The sequence below is a fragment of the Petaurus breviceps genome, unplaced genomic scaffold (genome assembly GCF_028583685.1).
Source record: "Petaurus breviceps papuanus isolate PSGF00001 unplaced genomic scaffold, PetGlider_PUasm1.0 91133, whole genome shotgun sequence".
In the NCBI taxonomy this organism is placed as follows: domain Eukaryota; kingdom Metazoa; phylum Chordata; class Mammalia; order Diprotodontia; family Petauridae; genus Petaurus; species Petaurus breviceps.
Genome location: NW_027187419.1, coordinates 12,473,486 through 12,491,946, shown reverse-complemented (window position 1 = coordinate 12,491,946; position 18,461 = coordinate 12,473,486). Strand labels below are relative to the sequence as shown.

The window sequence follows — 18,461 nt, the reverse complement described above, 5'->3', positions numbered from 1 at the left end:
CCTTTCCAATTACTTTGGTCTTCGCACAGGCAGGTGGGGCAATAGTTGGAAGTCATTCTGTTCTTGTGGAAAACAAAGGGATTTCTGTTATGCTGAGAACAGAGGAGTCCAAATTCATAGAATTATGTGAACATTAAGATGGCCACTATTTCTTAGCAAGAAGAAAGAGAAATACATTCTAATCAATAAACTTTCAACCACTAGGTAAGTCACACCAGTCCATTTTTCATGGCCTCACTACTAGCTGTATTTATAGCAGCATGATCAACATAACATACAATGCATAACTGCTTGTGGCTCATACAAACTAGCTAAGAAATTCAGCCTGTGGAAGTGAAAAGCTTATTAGTAATGCCATAATCATTTTTTCTAATCTTAACTTTATTGTTGCTATTATAAATATGCATTATATATTATAAATATAAATGTAAAACTCAATGCTTTTTTTTCAAAAATGATTTTAAAAAACATGAATAACATAACTTACAAGATAACTTTTCCAGACCTTCTGAATGAGCCTGGCAGCTCTATCATAGTCTTCAAAAGTTGATGCTGTCTTGTTTTCTGAGCTTGAACTCATGCTTCACTGACATTTGAGATACTTGGAGCAAAAAAAATATATATATATAAAAGTATAAATTAGAAGCACTACACATTGGCATTAAACTATTACTGGGATATTTAGGCAAATTATGCAAAACTTTATGTAAATTAAATATTAAAATAAGAGTCACTATTTAGAATAGACTGAATTCTAACAAAAATCTCTTTTTTCTTAAATTTTATTAAATCTGACTAATTTCAACTATATGATCACAAGAGGTCCTCTACAGAAATCCTATTCTAATGTCTCATTGGAGTACAGAGGTGATCCTGGATTGTTGAAGGTTATTAAAGTAATAATAGGTTACAACATAATGCTTTAAGGTTTTCAAAGCATAGCCATCTCATGACAACCATGTGAGGCAGGTGCTATTATCATCTAAATTTTGCAGATTAAAGTAAGGTTGAGAGAGGTTAAATGTCTTGTCCAGGGTCACACAGCTAATAAGCACTTGAGTTGGGATTTTAATTCAAGTCTTTTTGACTGTAAGCCTGGTGTTCTCTACTCTACACCATGCTTCCTCTCCAAATATACCAATAGAGTGAAAATTCTGGCCCTAGAGCAGGTTAGACATAGCATATAGACCTACAAGGAACTGGGGGTCTTCAAGAATCAATCTAGCAAAATGAAGAGAGACTTATCAGAGTTTGCTACCAGGTTCTGAATTTTTACAGTCCTAGAAGTTCATGAAGATTATCTATTTCATTTCTGAAGTTTAAACGTTACTACTTCAACTGGACTATTGTTTTAAGAAATGTTTTATTGATGTCTTTTTAATTTTTCAATCACATAATTTCCCAATATACTTGCCTCCCACCAAAGTATATATACTTGCCTCCCACACTTTTCTTGTGTGTACTGGGAGAACTAACCAAGGAGGAATCTAAGTAAGCTCTAAGTATTGGGCCCTCATTGACCAGTTCCTCCATTACACTTATAACAAGAAAAAACGGTTATATGATTAATCAACAATGACTGTATCAGAGAGCTATGCATAGTCTACCTTTCTACAAGAAGGTGGGAAGTATGATTTGTTTGCTCTGAAGCTGAAGATTGATATTTGCACTTAATCTGAGTTCAGTTGCCTTTTCTGTGTTTTCATTTACATTATTACAGTATATTATTCTCCTACTATTTCTTTCTTCTCTCTGCATTACTTCATATGGTTCTCATGTCCTCATATTTGTTGCTTATTGTATAATAATATTCCATGATTTTCATATATAAACATTTGTTCAGCTATTCCTTAATTGTTGGATATCTGACTTATTTTTAGACCTTTACTATAGAAAGAAAATAGTGCTATGAATATTTTGGCGTGTATTAAATGTTTTGAAGTATAGATGATGTGATAAGCCATTTAGAAAACCCAAGAGACTCAATAAAAATTAATTGATAACTTTAGGAACATAGGATATAATATAAAACCAGAAAAATCACCAATAGTTCTATATATCACTAATAAAAATGGAAGAATTGACAAATAGGGAAATATGATTTACAACAATGGCAATACATATCAGATACTTGGGTAGTAATTTACCCACACGCTAAGACCTATAAAAGACGTCTCTGCAAAATAAGTTTTGCAGAAACAATTGCTCAATATTGTATTTCAAGGATCTTTAATTGCATTGGGGTATATCCTCCCTTAATAGACACAGATCACATTTTAGATGATCTTTGAGAGTTTCTGTGGTAGAAAATTTCATTACTGGTAGCCAACCTGGCAAAGAGCTTCTCCAAATTACAGCAAGGCCAGTCCTGGAACTATCCCCATATTGAAATCTTTGGTAGAACTTGCCCAAGTTTTTGTTGAACTTCTTTTGATTTCAAAAACCAAGGGTCAATTCCATGTCACAATGAGACATTGTAATAGGACTTTAATTGAGTATACAGAAATAAAAAGGAATTGAATATTGAGGAGATGCTTCATTTCCATGGTTAGGCCAAAATAGCACAAATTAATCTGTAGTTTAAATGTAACACCAATCAAAAAGCCAGTGGGATATTTCATCGAATTACATATGGAAAAGCAAAATGAATAACCAAAGGGGACTCAGATTACCATATCTCAAATTATATAACAAAGCAATAATTTTCAAAACTGTTTAGAACTCAATAAAAAACACAGAAAAACTGATCAGTGGAATACATTAATAATTCTGAATTAGAAGCTAATGCACAAAATACACTTTGACTCAATAAATCCAGATCACAAAATACCTGGAAAGGAATTAGATAGAATTCCAACTTCCTAAAGTGTGATTTAAAAAGCAGAATGCTCCAATAGAGAATGTCTACTGAACTGAATAAGGACTCCCTATATTTTGTAAAATCCTCCAGATTAGCCTATTTGTGAATGAAATTGTACCAAGTGCACCAAATCCTACAATGCTACAAAGTTCTCCAATTAGAGCCATAATCACTGAAAGGGGTTGTGCTTAACATGCGCATAGTAAAACCGAGTGGACAAAGAATACTCATTGTCCAAACTATGACATGTAGTTGGATGGACAAATCTATAGGCTTCAATACCAAGATGCAACAAAATATGGATTCTGTGTTGCTTTTGCTAATTTTGGTCCAACAACTAACACCAAGGAAACACAGGTGTTCTACCAGTCAGTGCCACACCATTCATATGTGGAAACATCAATTATAGCAAATGGAGAAGTTCTGAATACTGTGGACAAGTTCACTTACCTTGGCAGTATACTTTCCAGGCATGATGACAATCACATTGCCAGAGCTAGCTTGATTTTTGGGAGGCTCCAAGATAAGATGTGGAAGAGAAGCGGTATTTGACTACCAAACTGAAGGTCTACAGAGCTGTTGTGCTGACCTCATGATGGTGTGCCTGTGAAACCTGGACAGTATATCAACACCATGCCAGGAAACTGAATTGCTTCTATTTGAATTGTTTTAGGAAAATTCTGAAAAATCACCTGTCAGGACAAGGTACCAGACACTGAGGTCCTTTCTCTAGCTAAACTGCCAAGCATTCAAACTATACTGCACAGAGTACAACTCCAATGGGCTGGTCATGTTGTTTGAATGCCAAACATACGCTTGCCAAAAAAGACTATTTTATGGAAAACTCACAAAGGGCAAGTACTTACATGGAGGTCAGAAAAAAATAATACAAGGATACTGTCAAGGTCTCTCTGAAGAACTATGGAGTTGATTGTGTGACTTGGGAGACACTGGCACAGAACCACACATGGCATGCCCTCATCAGAGAAGGTGATGGATTCAGAGTATAGACTGGTAACATTTTATTTTGGACGTGGCCAATGGGTGAATTTGTTTTGACTGACTATACATATTTGTTACAAAAGTTTTGTTTTTCATTCTTCTCAACTGGGGCGGGGAGGGAAAGGGAGAAATAGTGTATTTTCAATAATTGAAAAACATAAAATTTAATTTAAAAATAATTTCCTTATTGGTATGGACTTAGACTTTGACAACATGTGAGTTAAATCTAGAATTAATCTTTACTGCACTATGAATTCTGTTCATCTGTAATCTCTTACTGTCAATGCTCAAATGAATCTGTGATTCCATCAATTTAAATGTTCCCTTCAACCATAGAAAGGGGTTAAACTGGAAAAAAGGTTTAAGCCTGAGGGGTCATGCCCAGGTCACAAGTATCCTCACTACCATGCCTATGTAATCTGCATATAATCTGCATATATAAAGTAGAATATATAGAAGGAAATAAGGTGAGGAGTATGAGGAATTTAACTATATATAAAGGGAATGTAGAATATGTATAAATATAAATAAATATATATATACAGAAAGAGACAGAGAGAGAGTAAGGAATTTGAGGAATTTAACTAAGTCTACCAGGAAGGCCTGGACTTGTAGACCCTTACTCCTGCTTCTGTATGAGTGTGGGTGTGTCCCTAGAAGCACCACACCTGCTTCCTTGCTGGAAGTATAATAAACACCTTTCTCTGCACAGTCTATTTCTGAGTTCTTTCAGTGAAGGGGTTTGTTATTTTAAAGAGTACATCATGTGGATCTTCCTAAGGGTCCCCAAAAAGGGAAGCAGTGGGCAGTGGAAGCTTGTCCCAACTCCCTGACCCTACCTGGAAATCTTCTGATTCCCACAGCTGTGTTGAGAGGCATCCCAAATGGACCTTCCTAAGGCCCCCCAAGGGAGCAGTGGACCTGGAAGCTTGTCCAGGATACCTGTGGAAGTCCTGTGAATCCCTAAAGTGTGTTTCTCACAATTGGAATAATTATTTCATACAAATTAGACTTTAAAGAAAAAACTGATATAGAAAAAGCCAATGGGGGGAAGGTGAATAATGCTGAAATCTTGGTACAGTTGTTGTCATTCATTCTCGAGGAGGATAAAAATTACATCCCTATATTAGAGTCAAGTTTCAGTGTGTTGAACTGTGGCTGATTAGACCAATACTAACTGGGAATGCTCTACCACTGGTTGGGCACATTTAGTCCATGTAAACATTTGGGGTGGATTCTCTAAATTTGCACATCTTGTGCTTTTTTTGAGCTACTTCATTTCTGCTCTGCTCATAGAGCACAACACCTTCTCTAATGAAGGCACAGTGCTGGGTGGTCCTGTGCCAGTGTCTCCCATGTCACACAATCAACTCCAAAGTTCTTCAGAGAGATCTTGAGAGTGTCCTTGTATCACTTTTTTGACCACCATCTAAGCACTTGCCCTGTGTGAGTTTTCCATAAAACATTCTTTTTGGCAAGCGTATGCTTGGCATTTGAATTATGTGGCCATCCCATGAGAGTAGAGCTCTCTGCAGTAGAGTTTGAATGCTTGGCAGTTTTAGTTCGAGAAAGGACTTCAGCGTCTGGTACTTATCCTGTTAGGTGATTTTTCAGTATCTTCCTTCAGTATCTTCAAATGGAAGTGATTCAGTTTCCTGGAGTGGCACTGGTATACTGTCCGAGTTTCATAAGCACACAACAATGAGGTTAGCACAATGGCTCTGTAGACCTTCAGTTTGGTATTCAGGTACTAACCTCTTTCTCCCACGCTTTCTCAGCCTACCAAACACTAAGCTAGCTCTGGCAATGTGTGTGTCAACCTCATCATCAATGTGTACATTCCTGGAAAGTACACTGCCAAGGTAAGTGAATTAATTAAAAACTTCTCCATTTGCTGTAACTGATGGTTCCATGTATGGATGGTGTGGTGCTGGCTGACAGCACACCTGTGTTTCCTTGGGATGCTGGAGCCTCAGTGGATAGAGTACCCAGCCTGAAGTAAAGAAGACTTATCTTCCTGAGTTTACATTTGGCCTCAGATTCCTACTAGCTTTGTGACCTTGGGCAATTCACTTAACCCCATTTTCTGGAATCTTACTCTCATTGGGAATGGGGTAAAAAGGAAACAACATATATCTAGAAGGGTATAAAAGTCTTCTAAATTCAGAAAGAAAAAAGAGGTCAAGGAAGGTAAGGGGATAAAGATAAGGAGGGACTCAGAGGGGTGGATAGGTTAAAGAATAGGAGGGCAAGGTAGTAAGTAGAAGTAAAGCATAGGAGTAAGGAAGGACAGGGTAAATTGGGTGAGAAGAATAGTGAGGAAAAATAGGTAGGAGGAAAATACACAAGAAGTAATTACAGTTTAGAATGAGAATGGAATTAATTTAGCCGTAAAATGGAAATGGATAGCAGACTGAAAATATGCATTTAATAATATGTTGCTTTCAGGAAACACTGAAAATTAGAGATACATATAAAGATAAAATAAAGGGCAGAAGTATTAAGTAAAAAAGAGAAGAGTTAGTAATCATGATCTCAAAGTTAAAGCTAAAATAGATTTAATCAAAAGAGAAAAACAGAGAAACTACACTAGGTGTCAGCAATATTATTCAATATTGTTTTAGACTATTTAAAAATAACTAGACAGTATAAAATACCTGAGAGTATACCTGCCAAAACAGACATAGGAACTATATGAATATAAATATAAAACACTTTTTTTTTTTTTGCTTTTTGGAGGGCAATTGGGGTTAAGTAACTTGCCCAAGGTCACGGCTAGTTTTTTTTTATGTGTGTGTTAAGTGTCTGAGGCCGGATCCGAACTCAGGTCCTCCCAACTCCAGGGCCAATGCTCTACTCACTGCACCACCTAGTTGCCCCTACATAAAACACTTTTTACACAAAGTCAGATCTAAATAGTTAAAGTAATATTTATTGTTCATGGGTATGTAAAGCCAATATGAAAAAAATGAAAAATTTACCTAACTAATCTATTTATTCAATGTCATCCCAATTAAAGCGCTAAAAAATTATCTTACTGAGTTAGAAAAAATTATAACAAAGTTCATTTAGAAGAACAAAGGGTCAGGAATTTCAAAGAAACCAAGGAAAAAAGATTCAAGGAAGCAGATTCAGCAGTATCTAGCTTTAACTACAGAATCACAGAATTTGAGAGTTAGAAGGCGCCTCAATGACTCTCTTGCCCAAACCATACAGAAAGGGAACCCCTACTCTAGCATATTCTAACATCTTCAATGAAGGGGAACCTAACACCTCTGGAGCATTGTTGAAGTGTAAAGTGGATAATTTTGATTATTTCAAATTAAAATGTTCTTCTCATAAATAAAACCAATGTATCCAAAGATAGAAGGAAGGCAAAAATTTCATAGACAATCTCTCAGACAGGATATGATTGTGTTGGAATATTGCTGTGTTGTAGGAAATTAGTTGGTTGTTAGAAAAAAACATGGACAGACTCAGAAGACAGACTTACGAAGGAAGATGTTATCAATCTACAGAGAAAGAGATGACAAGTGAAAATATGCATATATATCTTACATATATGTATATGAGTATATATGTGTATGTTTATAGATATCTATGTATATGTATGTATGTATGTGCGTGTGTATCTCCACATTTAATTGTAGCCTTCTTTAGGGTGGGGAGGAAAGAGAGGGAGAAAAATAAAGTAAAAAGTATACAGCAGAGAACAAAAGAAAACCTACAAGGGAGAAAGAAAAGCTGGGTAACTTTGACAACAATGTATAGTATTTATTATATAGGTTTTCTTGAAGTGGAAATTTATTATTTTATATTGAACCACTTCTTATGTTCTGCTATATACATGGCAGCATTTTTTTTTCTATTTTCTCATTTTGTATTTAAGTTTGAAAAGAATTTTAAAATTTACCAAAAAAAAAAACCCCAAGTTGTAGTAGTAGTAGGAAAGAGCAGAAGAAGAATGGAGAAGGAGAAGAAGGAGGAGAAGGGAAAGAAAGAGTAGGAGGAGGAAGAGGAGAAAGAGAGAATAAGAAGAAGGAGGAAGAGGAGGAGGAGAAGAAGAGTAATTTTCACAACTATGGCTAGAAATAAAATGTATAATTTTGATGACATTAAAACACTTTAGCATGAATAAAATCAATGCAGCTAGAATTAGAAGAGATTATTAGTTCTACTATAATATCTGTCTGCTTCTTCTCAGTTTCTCAGTCTTTTTTTGCTGGAGATTCATTTCTACTCACTGTGACTGTGCCTTACTACTCCATCTTGGGCCTTCTTTCTTTAAATATTTCCTCTGTTGGTGATTCATTAGCTCCCAAGTGTTGGAATTATCATCTCTACACAGATGGCTCTAAGACCTACATATTCAGCCCTGATTTCTCTCCTAACTCTTTCTCAATCAGTCAACAAGCATATAATAAACATTTACTTTGTACCAGGTCTTGTAGGTAGGGAGGATACAAAGACAAAAAAGAAACTGTCCCTACCCCCAATCTTACATTTTGCAGAGCTAAGACAATTTGAAGGCAAAGACAAGACAGAGTATTCTGTCACTTGCAGAGACCACAGATTGTGAGGACAGCTGTTTATATTCTGTTGACTCAACCTCTAGTTTTGTTTCCTAGTCCCTGTGATGATGATTCATTTAGACTTAATTTCTATGGCTAAGAAACTCAAAATTACACCACCTTTTTTCTCCTGAGATAATAAATAACAACTTGTCTTAAGTTACCCCCTCTCTAACACTTCCATAGTCTTGCTTTCACAAAGACATGGCTTTGCCAAGATGACATTGGGTACCAGTCACTCTAGCACTGGTTGCACATTCTCTCATAGACCAGGAATGCTAGTCCTGGAAAGGAATACTTTTTGTTCCCTTGGTGCTACTTTCTGACACTCCCTTGTTAGCCACCACTCAGCAACTTCTCACAGAATCACAGAATTTGAGAGTCAGAAGGGACTTCAACGACTCTTTTGCCCAAACCATACAGAAAGGGAACCCCTACTCTAACATATTCTAACATCTTCAATGAAAGGGAACCTAACACCTCTGAAGGCAACTCAGTTCATTTTTGGATCACTCTAATTCTGGTAGTTTTTTTTTTCTGATATCAAGTCTAAGTTTTCTCTTTGAAACTTCTACCCATTGCTCTTGGTCTACCTTCCTGGGTCAAATAGAACAAGTCTAATCCTTTCTCCAAACAGCAGCCTTCAAATACTGGAGCAAAACTACCATGCACTCTCTGAGTCTTCTTTCCTTCAGGCTAACCATGCCCAGTTCTTTTAGCTATCCTCATACACCATGAACTCAGGGCTCTTCACCATATTGGCAGACACTGTCTAGATTATTGGTGTCCTCCTTAAACTGGTGCCCAGAAGTTAACACGATACACCAGATAAAATCTGACAAGGACATGTATAGTGGATTATCACTTCTTTATTCCTGAAAGATATGTCCTCTACTATAGCCCAAGATTGCATTAGTGCAACATCAAAATGCCATTTAATATTGAATTAGCAATCCACTAAAATCCTAAATCCTTTTGGGAACAACTGCTCTCTTATGTCATCCCTATCTTACATTTGTAGGGCTGATTTTTTTGTACATCTTTATATTTATCCCTATTTGAATCTAGTTTATTAGATTCAGTCCAATGCTCTAGCCCAGTTGTGTCAAACTCAAGTAAAAAAAGGGGTCAATAGGCAAAAATAAGGATCCTGTGGACTGTGTATTGACTTTAAAAACTCACACATTTACATATTTTTATTAATATATTAACACATTAAAATCTGAAACTATATTTTAATCTGGTTCAAAACATACTTAGGAGTGTTATGGTCCCTAAGCAGGCCACAAGTCATATATATGACACACCTAATCTAGCTTGTCAAAATCGTTTTGGATCCAGTTATTCATTGTGTCATCTGCAAATATGATTAGGCATCTTACCTATGTCTTTATCCAGGTCATTGATTGAATGGTAAATGTCACAGGACCAAGAACAATCACTGCGATACTCCTTTCGGATATCTCCTGCCATAATGACATTAAATATTAACAACTATTCTTTGAGTCTGATCATTGTAGCAGCAAGCACCCCAAGCGCGTCCTCAGGGTTTGCCGCCACCACAGGTTCTTGGATCTGCTTTGTTAAAGGAAAGCAACTCAAAATGGGTTAACAAGTTTACTTTAATCAGTCAGATATATATCGTTTACCTTGTTCAGGGGAAAAAGGTCAGCACCCCAAACTTCAAAATATACAGACAGAATTATCAAGACATTAACAGATCAAGTAGACAGCTTTCCAAACTGTCCAACCATTACATCCATACCCAGTCAACATCTGGGTTTCCACATCTGGGTTTTTCAAAGCCGGGGGACTCTCAACAACGGCTTCCCAGAATTCAGATCAAATCACAGAACACTTCTCAAAGTGAGCCACAAAACAAAGCTACACATAAGGGCTTATATAGCCTTCTCCTGGCTCAGAGAATGTAACAACCTTATTGACTCACTGGCCAATCAAGAAGTATCTACTGAAAAACAAGCCTCTCACCCCAGGCTTCAGGTGCACTTTAGCCTAGGGGCAGGGAAGATCTTTAAAATTTACATTCGCATTACAATCATTCAACCAGTTCTGAATCCATCTGACTGTATTATCATCTAACTTGTATCCTTCTATTTTTACAGTCTCTTTTGAGGTTCACTGTATACAAATTTAAATTTATCACCCAATCCAGCAGCTAGCAGCAGTTTTCTTGTCAGTTCAAAAGTTATTCTCCCTTCTTTCTCTCTTTTTTAAAGTTTATTTTTAGTTTTCAACATTCATTTCCATAAGATTTTGAGTAATAAATTTTCTCCCCATCTTTCCCCTACCCTCCACCCCAAGATAGCGAGCCTACTGAATACCACTTCCCCCAGTCTTCTCTCTCATATCCTCCCCCATACCCCTCTTTCTAGTAGGGCAAGATGGATTTCTGTACCCCAGTGCCTATGTATCTTTTACCCAGTTGCATGTAAAAATCAATTTTTTTTTAACATTTGTTTTTAAAACTTTGATTTCCAGATTCTTTCCCTTCTTCCCTCCTCACCGACCTGCACTGGGAAGATAAGCAATTCAATATAGGTTGTACATGTGTAGTTACACAAAATATTTCATAGTAGTTATAATGTGAAAGACTAACTGTATTTCCCTTCATCCTATCCCCGCCCCCCAATTATTCTATTTTCTACTTTGATCCTGTCCCTTTTCAAAACCCTATCTGTCCTCCCTTCTATCATCTCCCCTCTTATCCCCTTCCCCCTACTTTCCTGTAGGGTGAGATACCCAAATGAGTATGTATGGTATTCCCACCTTAAGCCAAATTCAATGAGAGTAAGGTTGACCCATTCCCTTTCACCTTCCTGTTCTTCTCCTCCATTGTAACAGTTTTTTCTTGCCTCTTTTATGTGAGATAACTTATACCATTCTGCCTCTCCCCACTCCTCTCATTATATTCCTCTCTCACATCTTTATTTTTTAGATATCATTCCTTCCTATTCAACTGATCCTGTGCCCTCTATGTATATATGCACACACTCATATGTGTATTTATACATACAATATACCCTCCTATACAAACATATATATGTATGTGTGTATATATATATATATATATTCCCTTCAACTATCCTCATACTGAGAAAAGTGTCATGAGTTACAATTAAAGTTTTTCCATGTAGGAATGTAAATAGATCAACTTTAATAAGTTCCTTATGATTTCTTTTTCCTGTTTACTTCTCATGCTTTTCTTGCTTCTTATATTTGAAAGTCAAATTTTCTGTTCAGCTCTGGTTTTTTCATCAAGAATACTTGAAAGTCTGGGGCAGCCAGGTAGCACAGTAAGAGCACCAGCCCCAGAGCTGGGATGACCTGGGATCAAATCTGGGCTCAGACACTTAGCACCCACCCAGAAACACCTGGCAGTGTAACCTTGAGCAAGTTACTTAACCCCAATTGCTTAGGGGTGGCCAGGTGGCTCAGTGAGTAACAGCATCGACCCCAGAGTTGGGATGACCTGGGATCAAATCTGGGCTCAGATACTTAGCACCACACCTAGAAATAACTGGCTGTGTAACCTTGAGCAAGTTACTTAACCCCAATTGCTTAAAAAAAAAAAGAATACTTGAAAGTCCTCTATTTCATTGAATGACCATGTTTTCCTCTGAAGCATTATACTCATTTTTGCTGGGTAGGTGATTCTTGGTTTTAATCCTAACTCCTTTGACCTCCAGAATATCATATTCCAAGCCCCGATTCCTTAGTGAAGAAGCTGCTAGGTCTTGTGTTATCTTGATTGTGTTTCCACAATACTCAAATTATTTCTTCCTGGCAGCTTATAATATTTTCTCCTTCACCTGGGAATTCTGGAATTTGGCTGATATTCCTAGGAGTTTTCTTTTTTGGGATCTTTTTCAAGAGGTGATCGATGGATTCTTTCAACCTCTATTTTGCCCTCTGGTTCTAAAACATCAGGGCAATTTTGCTTGATATCTCTTGAAAGATGGCGTTTAGGCTCTTTTTTTGATCATGGCTTTCAAGTAGTCAAATAATTTTTAAATGATCTCTCCTGGATCTATTTTCCAGGTCAGTGGTTTTTCCAATGAGATAGTTCACATTGCCTTCTCCTTTTTCAATTTTTTTTTTTTGGATCTGTTCTACAGGATCTTGATTTCTCATAAAGTCATTAGCTTCCATTTGCTCTTATCTAATTTGAAGGAATTATTCTCTTCAGTGAGTTTTTGAAATTCCTTTTCCATCTGGGCAATTCGACTTTTTAAGACATTCTTCTCCTCATTGGTTTTTTGGGCCTCTTTTGCCATTTGAGGTAGTCTATTTTTTAAGGTGTTATTTTCTTCAGTATTTTTTTGGGGGTCTCCTTTAGCAGGTGGTTGACTCGCTTTTCATGATTTTCTTGCATCATTCTCATTTCTCTTCCCAGTTTTTCCTCCACTTCCCTTGATTTTCAAAATCCTTCTTGAGCTCCTCCATGGCCTATAACCAATTCATATTTTTCTTGGAAGATTTTGACGCAGGAGTTTTGACTTTATGGACTTCTTCTGATTCCATGTTCTGATCCTTTTTGTCCCTGACAAAAGATTCTATGGTTTGATTGTACTTCCTCTTCTTGCTCATCTTGCCAGCCAATTACTTGACTTCTGAGCTCTTTGCCACAGTTAGAACTCTGCCTCCAGAATGGAGTGAGCTATGCCCTAAATTGCTAGGGTTTTTGCAAATGCTGTCAGAGCTATGAAGAGGGCACCCTCTCTACAGACACCCCAAACTCTGGCACACTGGCCACACACCCCAGGACCACTACCCAAGACTGTGATCCAGATCCAAGAAGGTCAAAGCAAGAGTGATTACCCTCTGAATTGTCACTTGGTCCCCCTATGATCTACAGGCCAGGAGCTCCAGAGGCATCCACACACAGCAGCAGCTGCAGCAATCTTGCTTCCTCAACCTCTTGCCCCTGGGGGCAGGGGCTGGAATGCTCTCTTCCGTCACCCAGTTCCAAAAGAGTTCCCCACTGACCTTTAACTTTCTCTTTGGCATTTATGTGTTAAGAAGTCAGGAAACCACCACGGCTGGTGATTCACTCTCCTGAAGTTTGCTCCAACTGGTCTGTGCTGCTGGTTGGGGCCACCCCAGGGCTGGAACCACATGGGTCACACAAGACACTCTCCCTCCTTTCTCAAGGACTTTAATACCTACCTCAAAGTCTTCATCTTTACTCCAGCCCTGGCCCTTATACTAGGTAACTTAAAAATCAACACTATCATTCCACCTCTATCTGTTATGTTCCTTCCCCTAAACCTACTCTTCATTTTCACTGGAACTTCTAATCCTTTCATTCTTTGGTATTCACTGACCTAACCTCACTTTTCCTTCCTTCCCTATCCTGAGCCTATAGTTCTCCCTTGGTTCTCCTCCTATCTGTATGACCATTTTTTTTTAACACTTTTTCTTTTTCTCATCACCCATACCATGGCCCTTAATTGTGGGTGTACTCCCAGGTTCTGTTCTGGGCCCTCTTCTATTCTCTCTCTACATATTCAACACTCATGTGTTTAATAATCATATATGAAGATGACTCCCAAAGCTACATATTTAGTCCCAGTCTCACTTATGAGTGCCAACTGTACACATCCTATTGCCTAACAGACATTTCAAATTGAATGTTCTATAGGAATCTGAAACTCAATATATCCAAAACATAACTCATTATCTTCCCCACTCAAAGGCAGTCTACTTCTGTGCAGGGTACCACCATCTTTCCAGTCATCCAGATCTGCAAACTTTGTATTATATCTGATTCCTCACTCTCCACCCTAAAATTCTAGTCAATTTTCAAATATTTTCATTTCTGCCTCTATGATATCACTCACATCCATCCTCTTAACTGTGCTCATATAGCCACCAATTTTACTCATCAGACACTTATCACCTCTTGCTTGAATTATTTGCAATGGTTTTTTAATCAGTGTCCCTGGTTTAGGGCCCTCCTCTCTCCAATATATCTTTAACTCACTTGCCAAAGTGATTTTCCAAAAGCGCTAGTTTTATCATGTACGAGCCCTACTGAATATACTCCAATGTATCCCTATTTCCTATGAGATCAGATATAAACTAATTTTTTGACTTTTAAAACATTTAGCAACCTCCTTCCAATATTAGTATACATTATTTTCCTTCCCAAATCCTACATTTCAGCCAAATTGTCCTTCTTGCTATTTCTCATATGTGACACACCATTTTTTTGGTCCTATTGCTTTTGCACCAGTTACTCCCACATCTAAAATGCATTTCTCTTCTCTACCTTCTTAGAATTCCTTGCTTCTTTCAAAACACTGCTCAAGTGCAACCATATACATGAGGACATTACTGAACATCTGGTTCCTAGTGCCTTCCCCATAAAAACAGACTCTGTATTTATTTTGTATATTCTTAGGATCCTAAGATTGGAAGTCTTAAGTTGGAAGGGCTTGTAGATGCCATCTAGTTCAACTTCTTAATTTTAAAGATAAGGAAATTGAGGTTGAGGTTAAGTGACTTGTTCGATACTCATTTATGTTCATGTTGCTTCCCTAGATAGAATGTAAGCTCTTTGGGAGTATTTCACATTTTTGTATCTGTAGCACCATACATATAGAACACAGAAGATGCTTAATAAATACTTATTGATTTATTGAGGGAGACAAACAATGTAGACATATAAGTATATACAAAAAAGATATAATGGAATTTCTGTAAGCACTGTAGCAATGAGAGTATTCTTATAAAAATTATAAACATAAATTATATATATTATATTGCATATATATTACAAACATAAATATCCCACTAATATTACAGCATTTTAAAATGTGTTAAATCCTTTCAAGAAGTCCTATATATCACATACTACATACTTTATTTTCTCATATATCTATGACTGCAAATAGTTTTTGTTACAATTTTTTATCCAGATGTCCCCAGAAAAGTAATTTTAGTAAAGTTTCTTAAGTAAAATTTCCTTCTATTTTAAAGTTGGCTTTATTTTAAGAAATTTTCGATGAAATGTCACCAATTAATAGCTTTAGACTATTTCCTATGAAGATATTTTAATCAGCTTCCCATTAGTGAGGAGGAAAGTCATCAAATGAAACTGCTATATGTACACACAGTGTATTTACACATGGTGCTCCTGCATTAGTTGCTACTTTGTTCTTTCTCTTCCTCCAAAGATGCTGCTCACCATTTATTAAATAGATATGGTATGCACAATTCATTAGTTCCTATATTTGATTTAAAAGCTAGTCATAAAGATTAGGTATGTATAAAAATATAATACACATTAAAATATGTATGCATAAGAGATACATCAAACATTGTGAGATCAGATCATCAGAGAGATAATTTTAAGCGGGATTTGTAAAAGGAGAGAGATCAGGGAAGGCTTCAGATTGAAGGTGACATCTAAACTCAGTCTTGCAGGACAAGGAAAACTTCAACAGGTAGAGATAAACAGGGGACAGCATTTCAGGTGCAGGAACCAGTATAATAAGGTGAGGAGGTAGGAATACATGGTAAATATCAGAAATAAATAGTTCCTGGGAGTTTTAGTGAACTACAAGCACAATATGAATCAACACTGTGAAATGGAGGAAATTGTCCTTGTCCCTTTGGGAACCTGAGAGAACCTCGTTTTCAGGCATGATTACTATGGTTTATTATTTTGTGATAATGAAAAGCTTTCTAACTGGCTTCAGAGATAGAAGAACTGGTGATTCAGAAGAGGATGAATGTGCATGCAAAAGCCTTGAGATGTTGATCCTTCACTTTCTTTTCTGGATGCTACTGAATGAAGAGGATTGCTTTCTGCTACCCCAGGGCCACTTCTCCCCTCACCCTATCCCTCACCTCCTACATGGTAATCATGTATGTATAAACACATGGCACCTTTGTTTCTTTTTTTTTTTTTTGTTCTTTCCTGATGTTAAGTGTACAAGTAGTATGAGAGAGGAATATTCAGGTGACTAGGAGATTCATCAAAACCATCAGAGGTCCTACTGGCAACCAGAGTTGGGAGCAAAGGCTGCTGAAGAGGGTAGTAATGACTGACAGCAGTCATTCAGTTTCATAAAACAAGTATTTATGAAGAGTATACTATGTGCCAAGCATTATGTTAAGCTGTGGGGAACCAAAGAAATGCAAAAACAATCCCTGACTTCAAGGAGTTCACATTCCAATAGGGGACACAATACACAAACAACTATGCACAAATATCACACACACACACACACACACACACACACACATACACATACAGAGAATAACTGGAGGGAGTGTAAGAGAGAAGGTGATAGAATTAAAGGGGGACTGAAAAGGTCTCCTACAGAAGGTGAATTTTTAGGTAATACTTGAAGTCAGCAGGAAAGCCAGGAGGCAGAGAAAAGGTTGGAGAGCATTCCAGATCTGGGGGACAGCCAATGAAAATACAGAGAGTCCAGAGAAAGAGTGTCCTGTGTGAAAAACAGCAAGGACTACAGTGCTACTGGACTGCAAAATTTGTTATGGGATGTTGTAAGGCTAAAGAAATCTAAAAACGTTGGGAAGGGCAGGTTATAAAGGACTTTGAACACCAAGCATAGGATTTTATATTTGATACTGAAAGTGATAGGGAGCCATTGGAGTTTATTGAGTAAGGAAGTGACATGTTCAGACCTCGGCTTTAGAAAAAATGTCTTTGACAACTGAATGGAGGATAGACTGGAGTGGGGACAGACTTGTTGCAGGCAGGCTTATTGCAGAACCGAATTATTGCAATAGCCTTGGCATGAGGTATAAGGCCCTAAATCAAGGTGGCAAAAATGTCAGAGGGGAAAAGGGTGACTCTATGAGACATGTGACAAAGGTAAAATCAATAGGCCTTGGCAACAGACTGAATATAGAGGGATGAGGGAGAGTAAGGATGTAGAGTGTCTGAATAACTGGGAGGATGGTAGTACCTCCAACATTAATAGGAAAGGAAAGGCAGGGAGGAATTTCGGGGGGAAATGATAAATTTGGTTTTGGATATGTTGGGTTTAAGATGTCCACAATACATATAGTTTTAGATATCCAAAAATCAGTTGAGAATGTGAAACTAGGGGTCATCAAAGAGGTTAGAGATGAATAAATAAATGTGAGAATCATCAGTGATGATAACTGATACCATGGGAATGACTGGGATCATCAAGTGAAATGTACAAGGAAATGAGAAAAGGGTTCAGGACAGAGAAGTGACTTGGATAAAGATCCCAGTAAAGGTGAGAATATTTAGGAGAATCAGGAGAGTATAGTGTCCTAAAAATTTAGAAGAGAGGTGATCAACAGTGTGAGGACTGATAAAAGGCCATCAAACTTGGCAATGAAAAGATTGCTAGTAACTATGGAGAAGTTTCAGCTAACACTGTAAACTAAGAGGTAGAAAGTTAACAAGAGAGTAAGAGAAAAGGAAGTGGAAGCACCTATTGTAGATGGCCTTTTCAAAGAATTTAGCCACAAAAGGAAGAAGAGAAATGGGATATTAGCAGGGATGGATCAAATGAAGGTTTTTTGAGAGAAGGAGAGACATGAACATTTGTAGTCAGTAGGGGAGCAGCCAGTAGATAAGGAAAGTGAAAAAGTGGGGATGATAGAGGAGGCAATTTGCTGGAGAAAACATGTTGGTGTGAATCCCTTATAGAAGTTGAGGGGTTTGCCTTGACAAGGAAAAGGGATTTCTCTCCTTGACAATGAGGTGAAAGCAGAGATAGTAGCAGGAGGCATCTTGGAAATGTGAGTTGAAGAAAAGGGAAGAAGAGGAACAAATGGTATCAAGTTTTCCAGTGAAATATGAGGCAAGGTTCTCCATTGAGAGGGTGGGGGAAGGGGTAGGTCTGAGGAGTGACAGAAAGTTTTGGAAAAGCTGCTATGGTGAGTAGGATACTGAATCAATTAGGGAAGTTTCAAAGGATTGCATTGTTACAGTAAAGGTTCAGTTAAGATTATGTAACATAAATTTGGTATGAATTGGGCTAGCTAATATCCAA

The 18,461-nt window shown here is 37.4% G+C and overlaps 1 protein-coding gene across 5 annotated transcripts in view; it reads right to left on the bottom strand.

The window, feature by feature from the left end:
• The window catches only part of CUNH11orf65 (chromosome unknown C11orf65 homolog), a 64,060-nt gene that overhangs the window by 32,823 nt on the left and 12,776 nt on the right, over nt 1-18,461 (bottom strand). For 2 of the 5 annotated variants that reach the window (XM_069080505.1, XM_069080502.1), the window contains exons 2-3: nt 9,816-9,899; nt 488-601 (exon numbers count right to left, since the gene is read on the bottom strand). The exons of 1 other annotated variant lie outside the window; for it this stretch is intronic. In XM_069080505.1, the coding sequence (XP_068936606.1) occupies nt 488-580 (93 nt within the window). In that variant the 5' untranslated portion in view covers nt 581-601; nt 9,816-9,899. The remainder of the gene's footprint in view (nt 1-487; nt 602-9,815; nt 9,900-18,461) is intronic. 2 more of the 5 variants (XM_069080506.1, XM_069080503.1) reach the window with 1 other exon arrangement.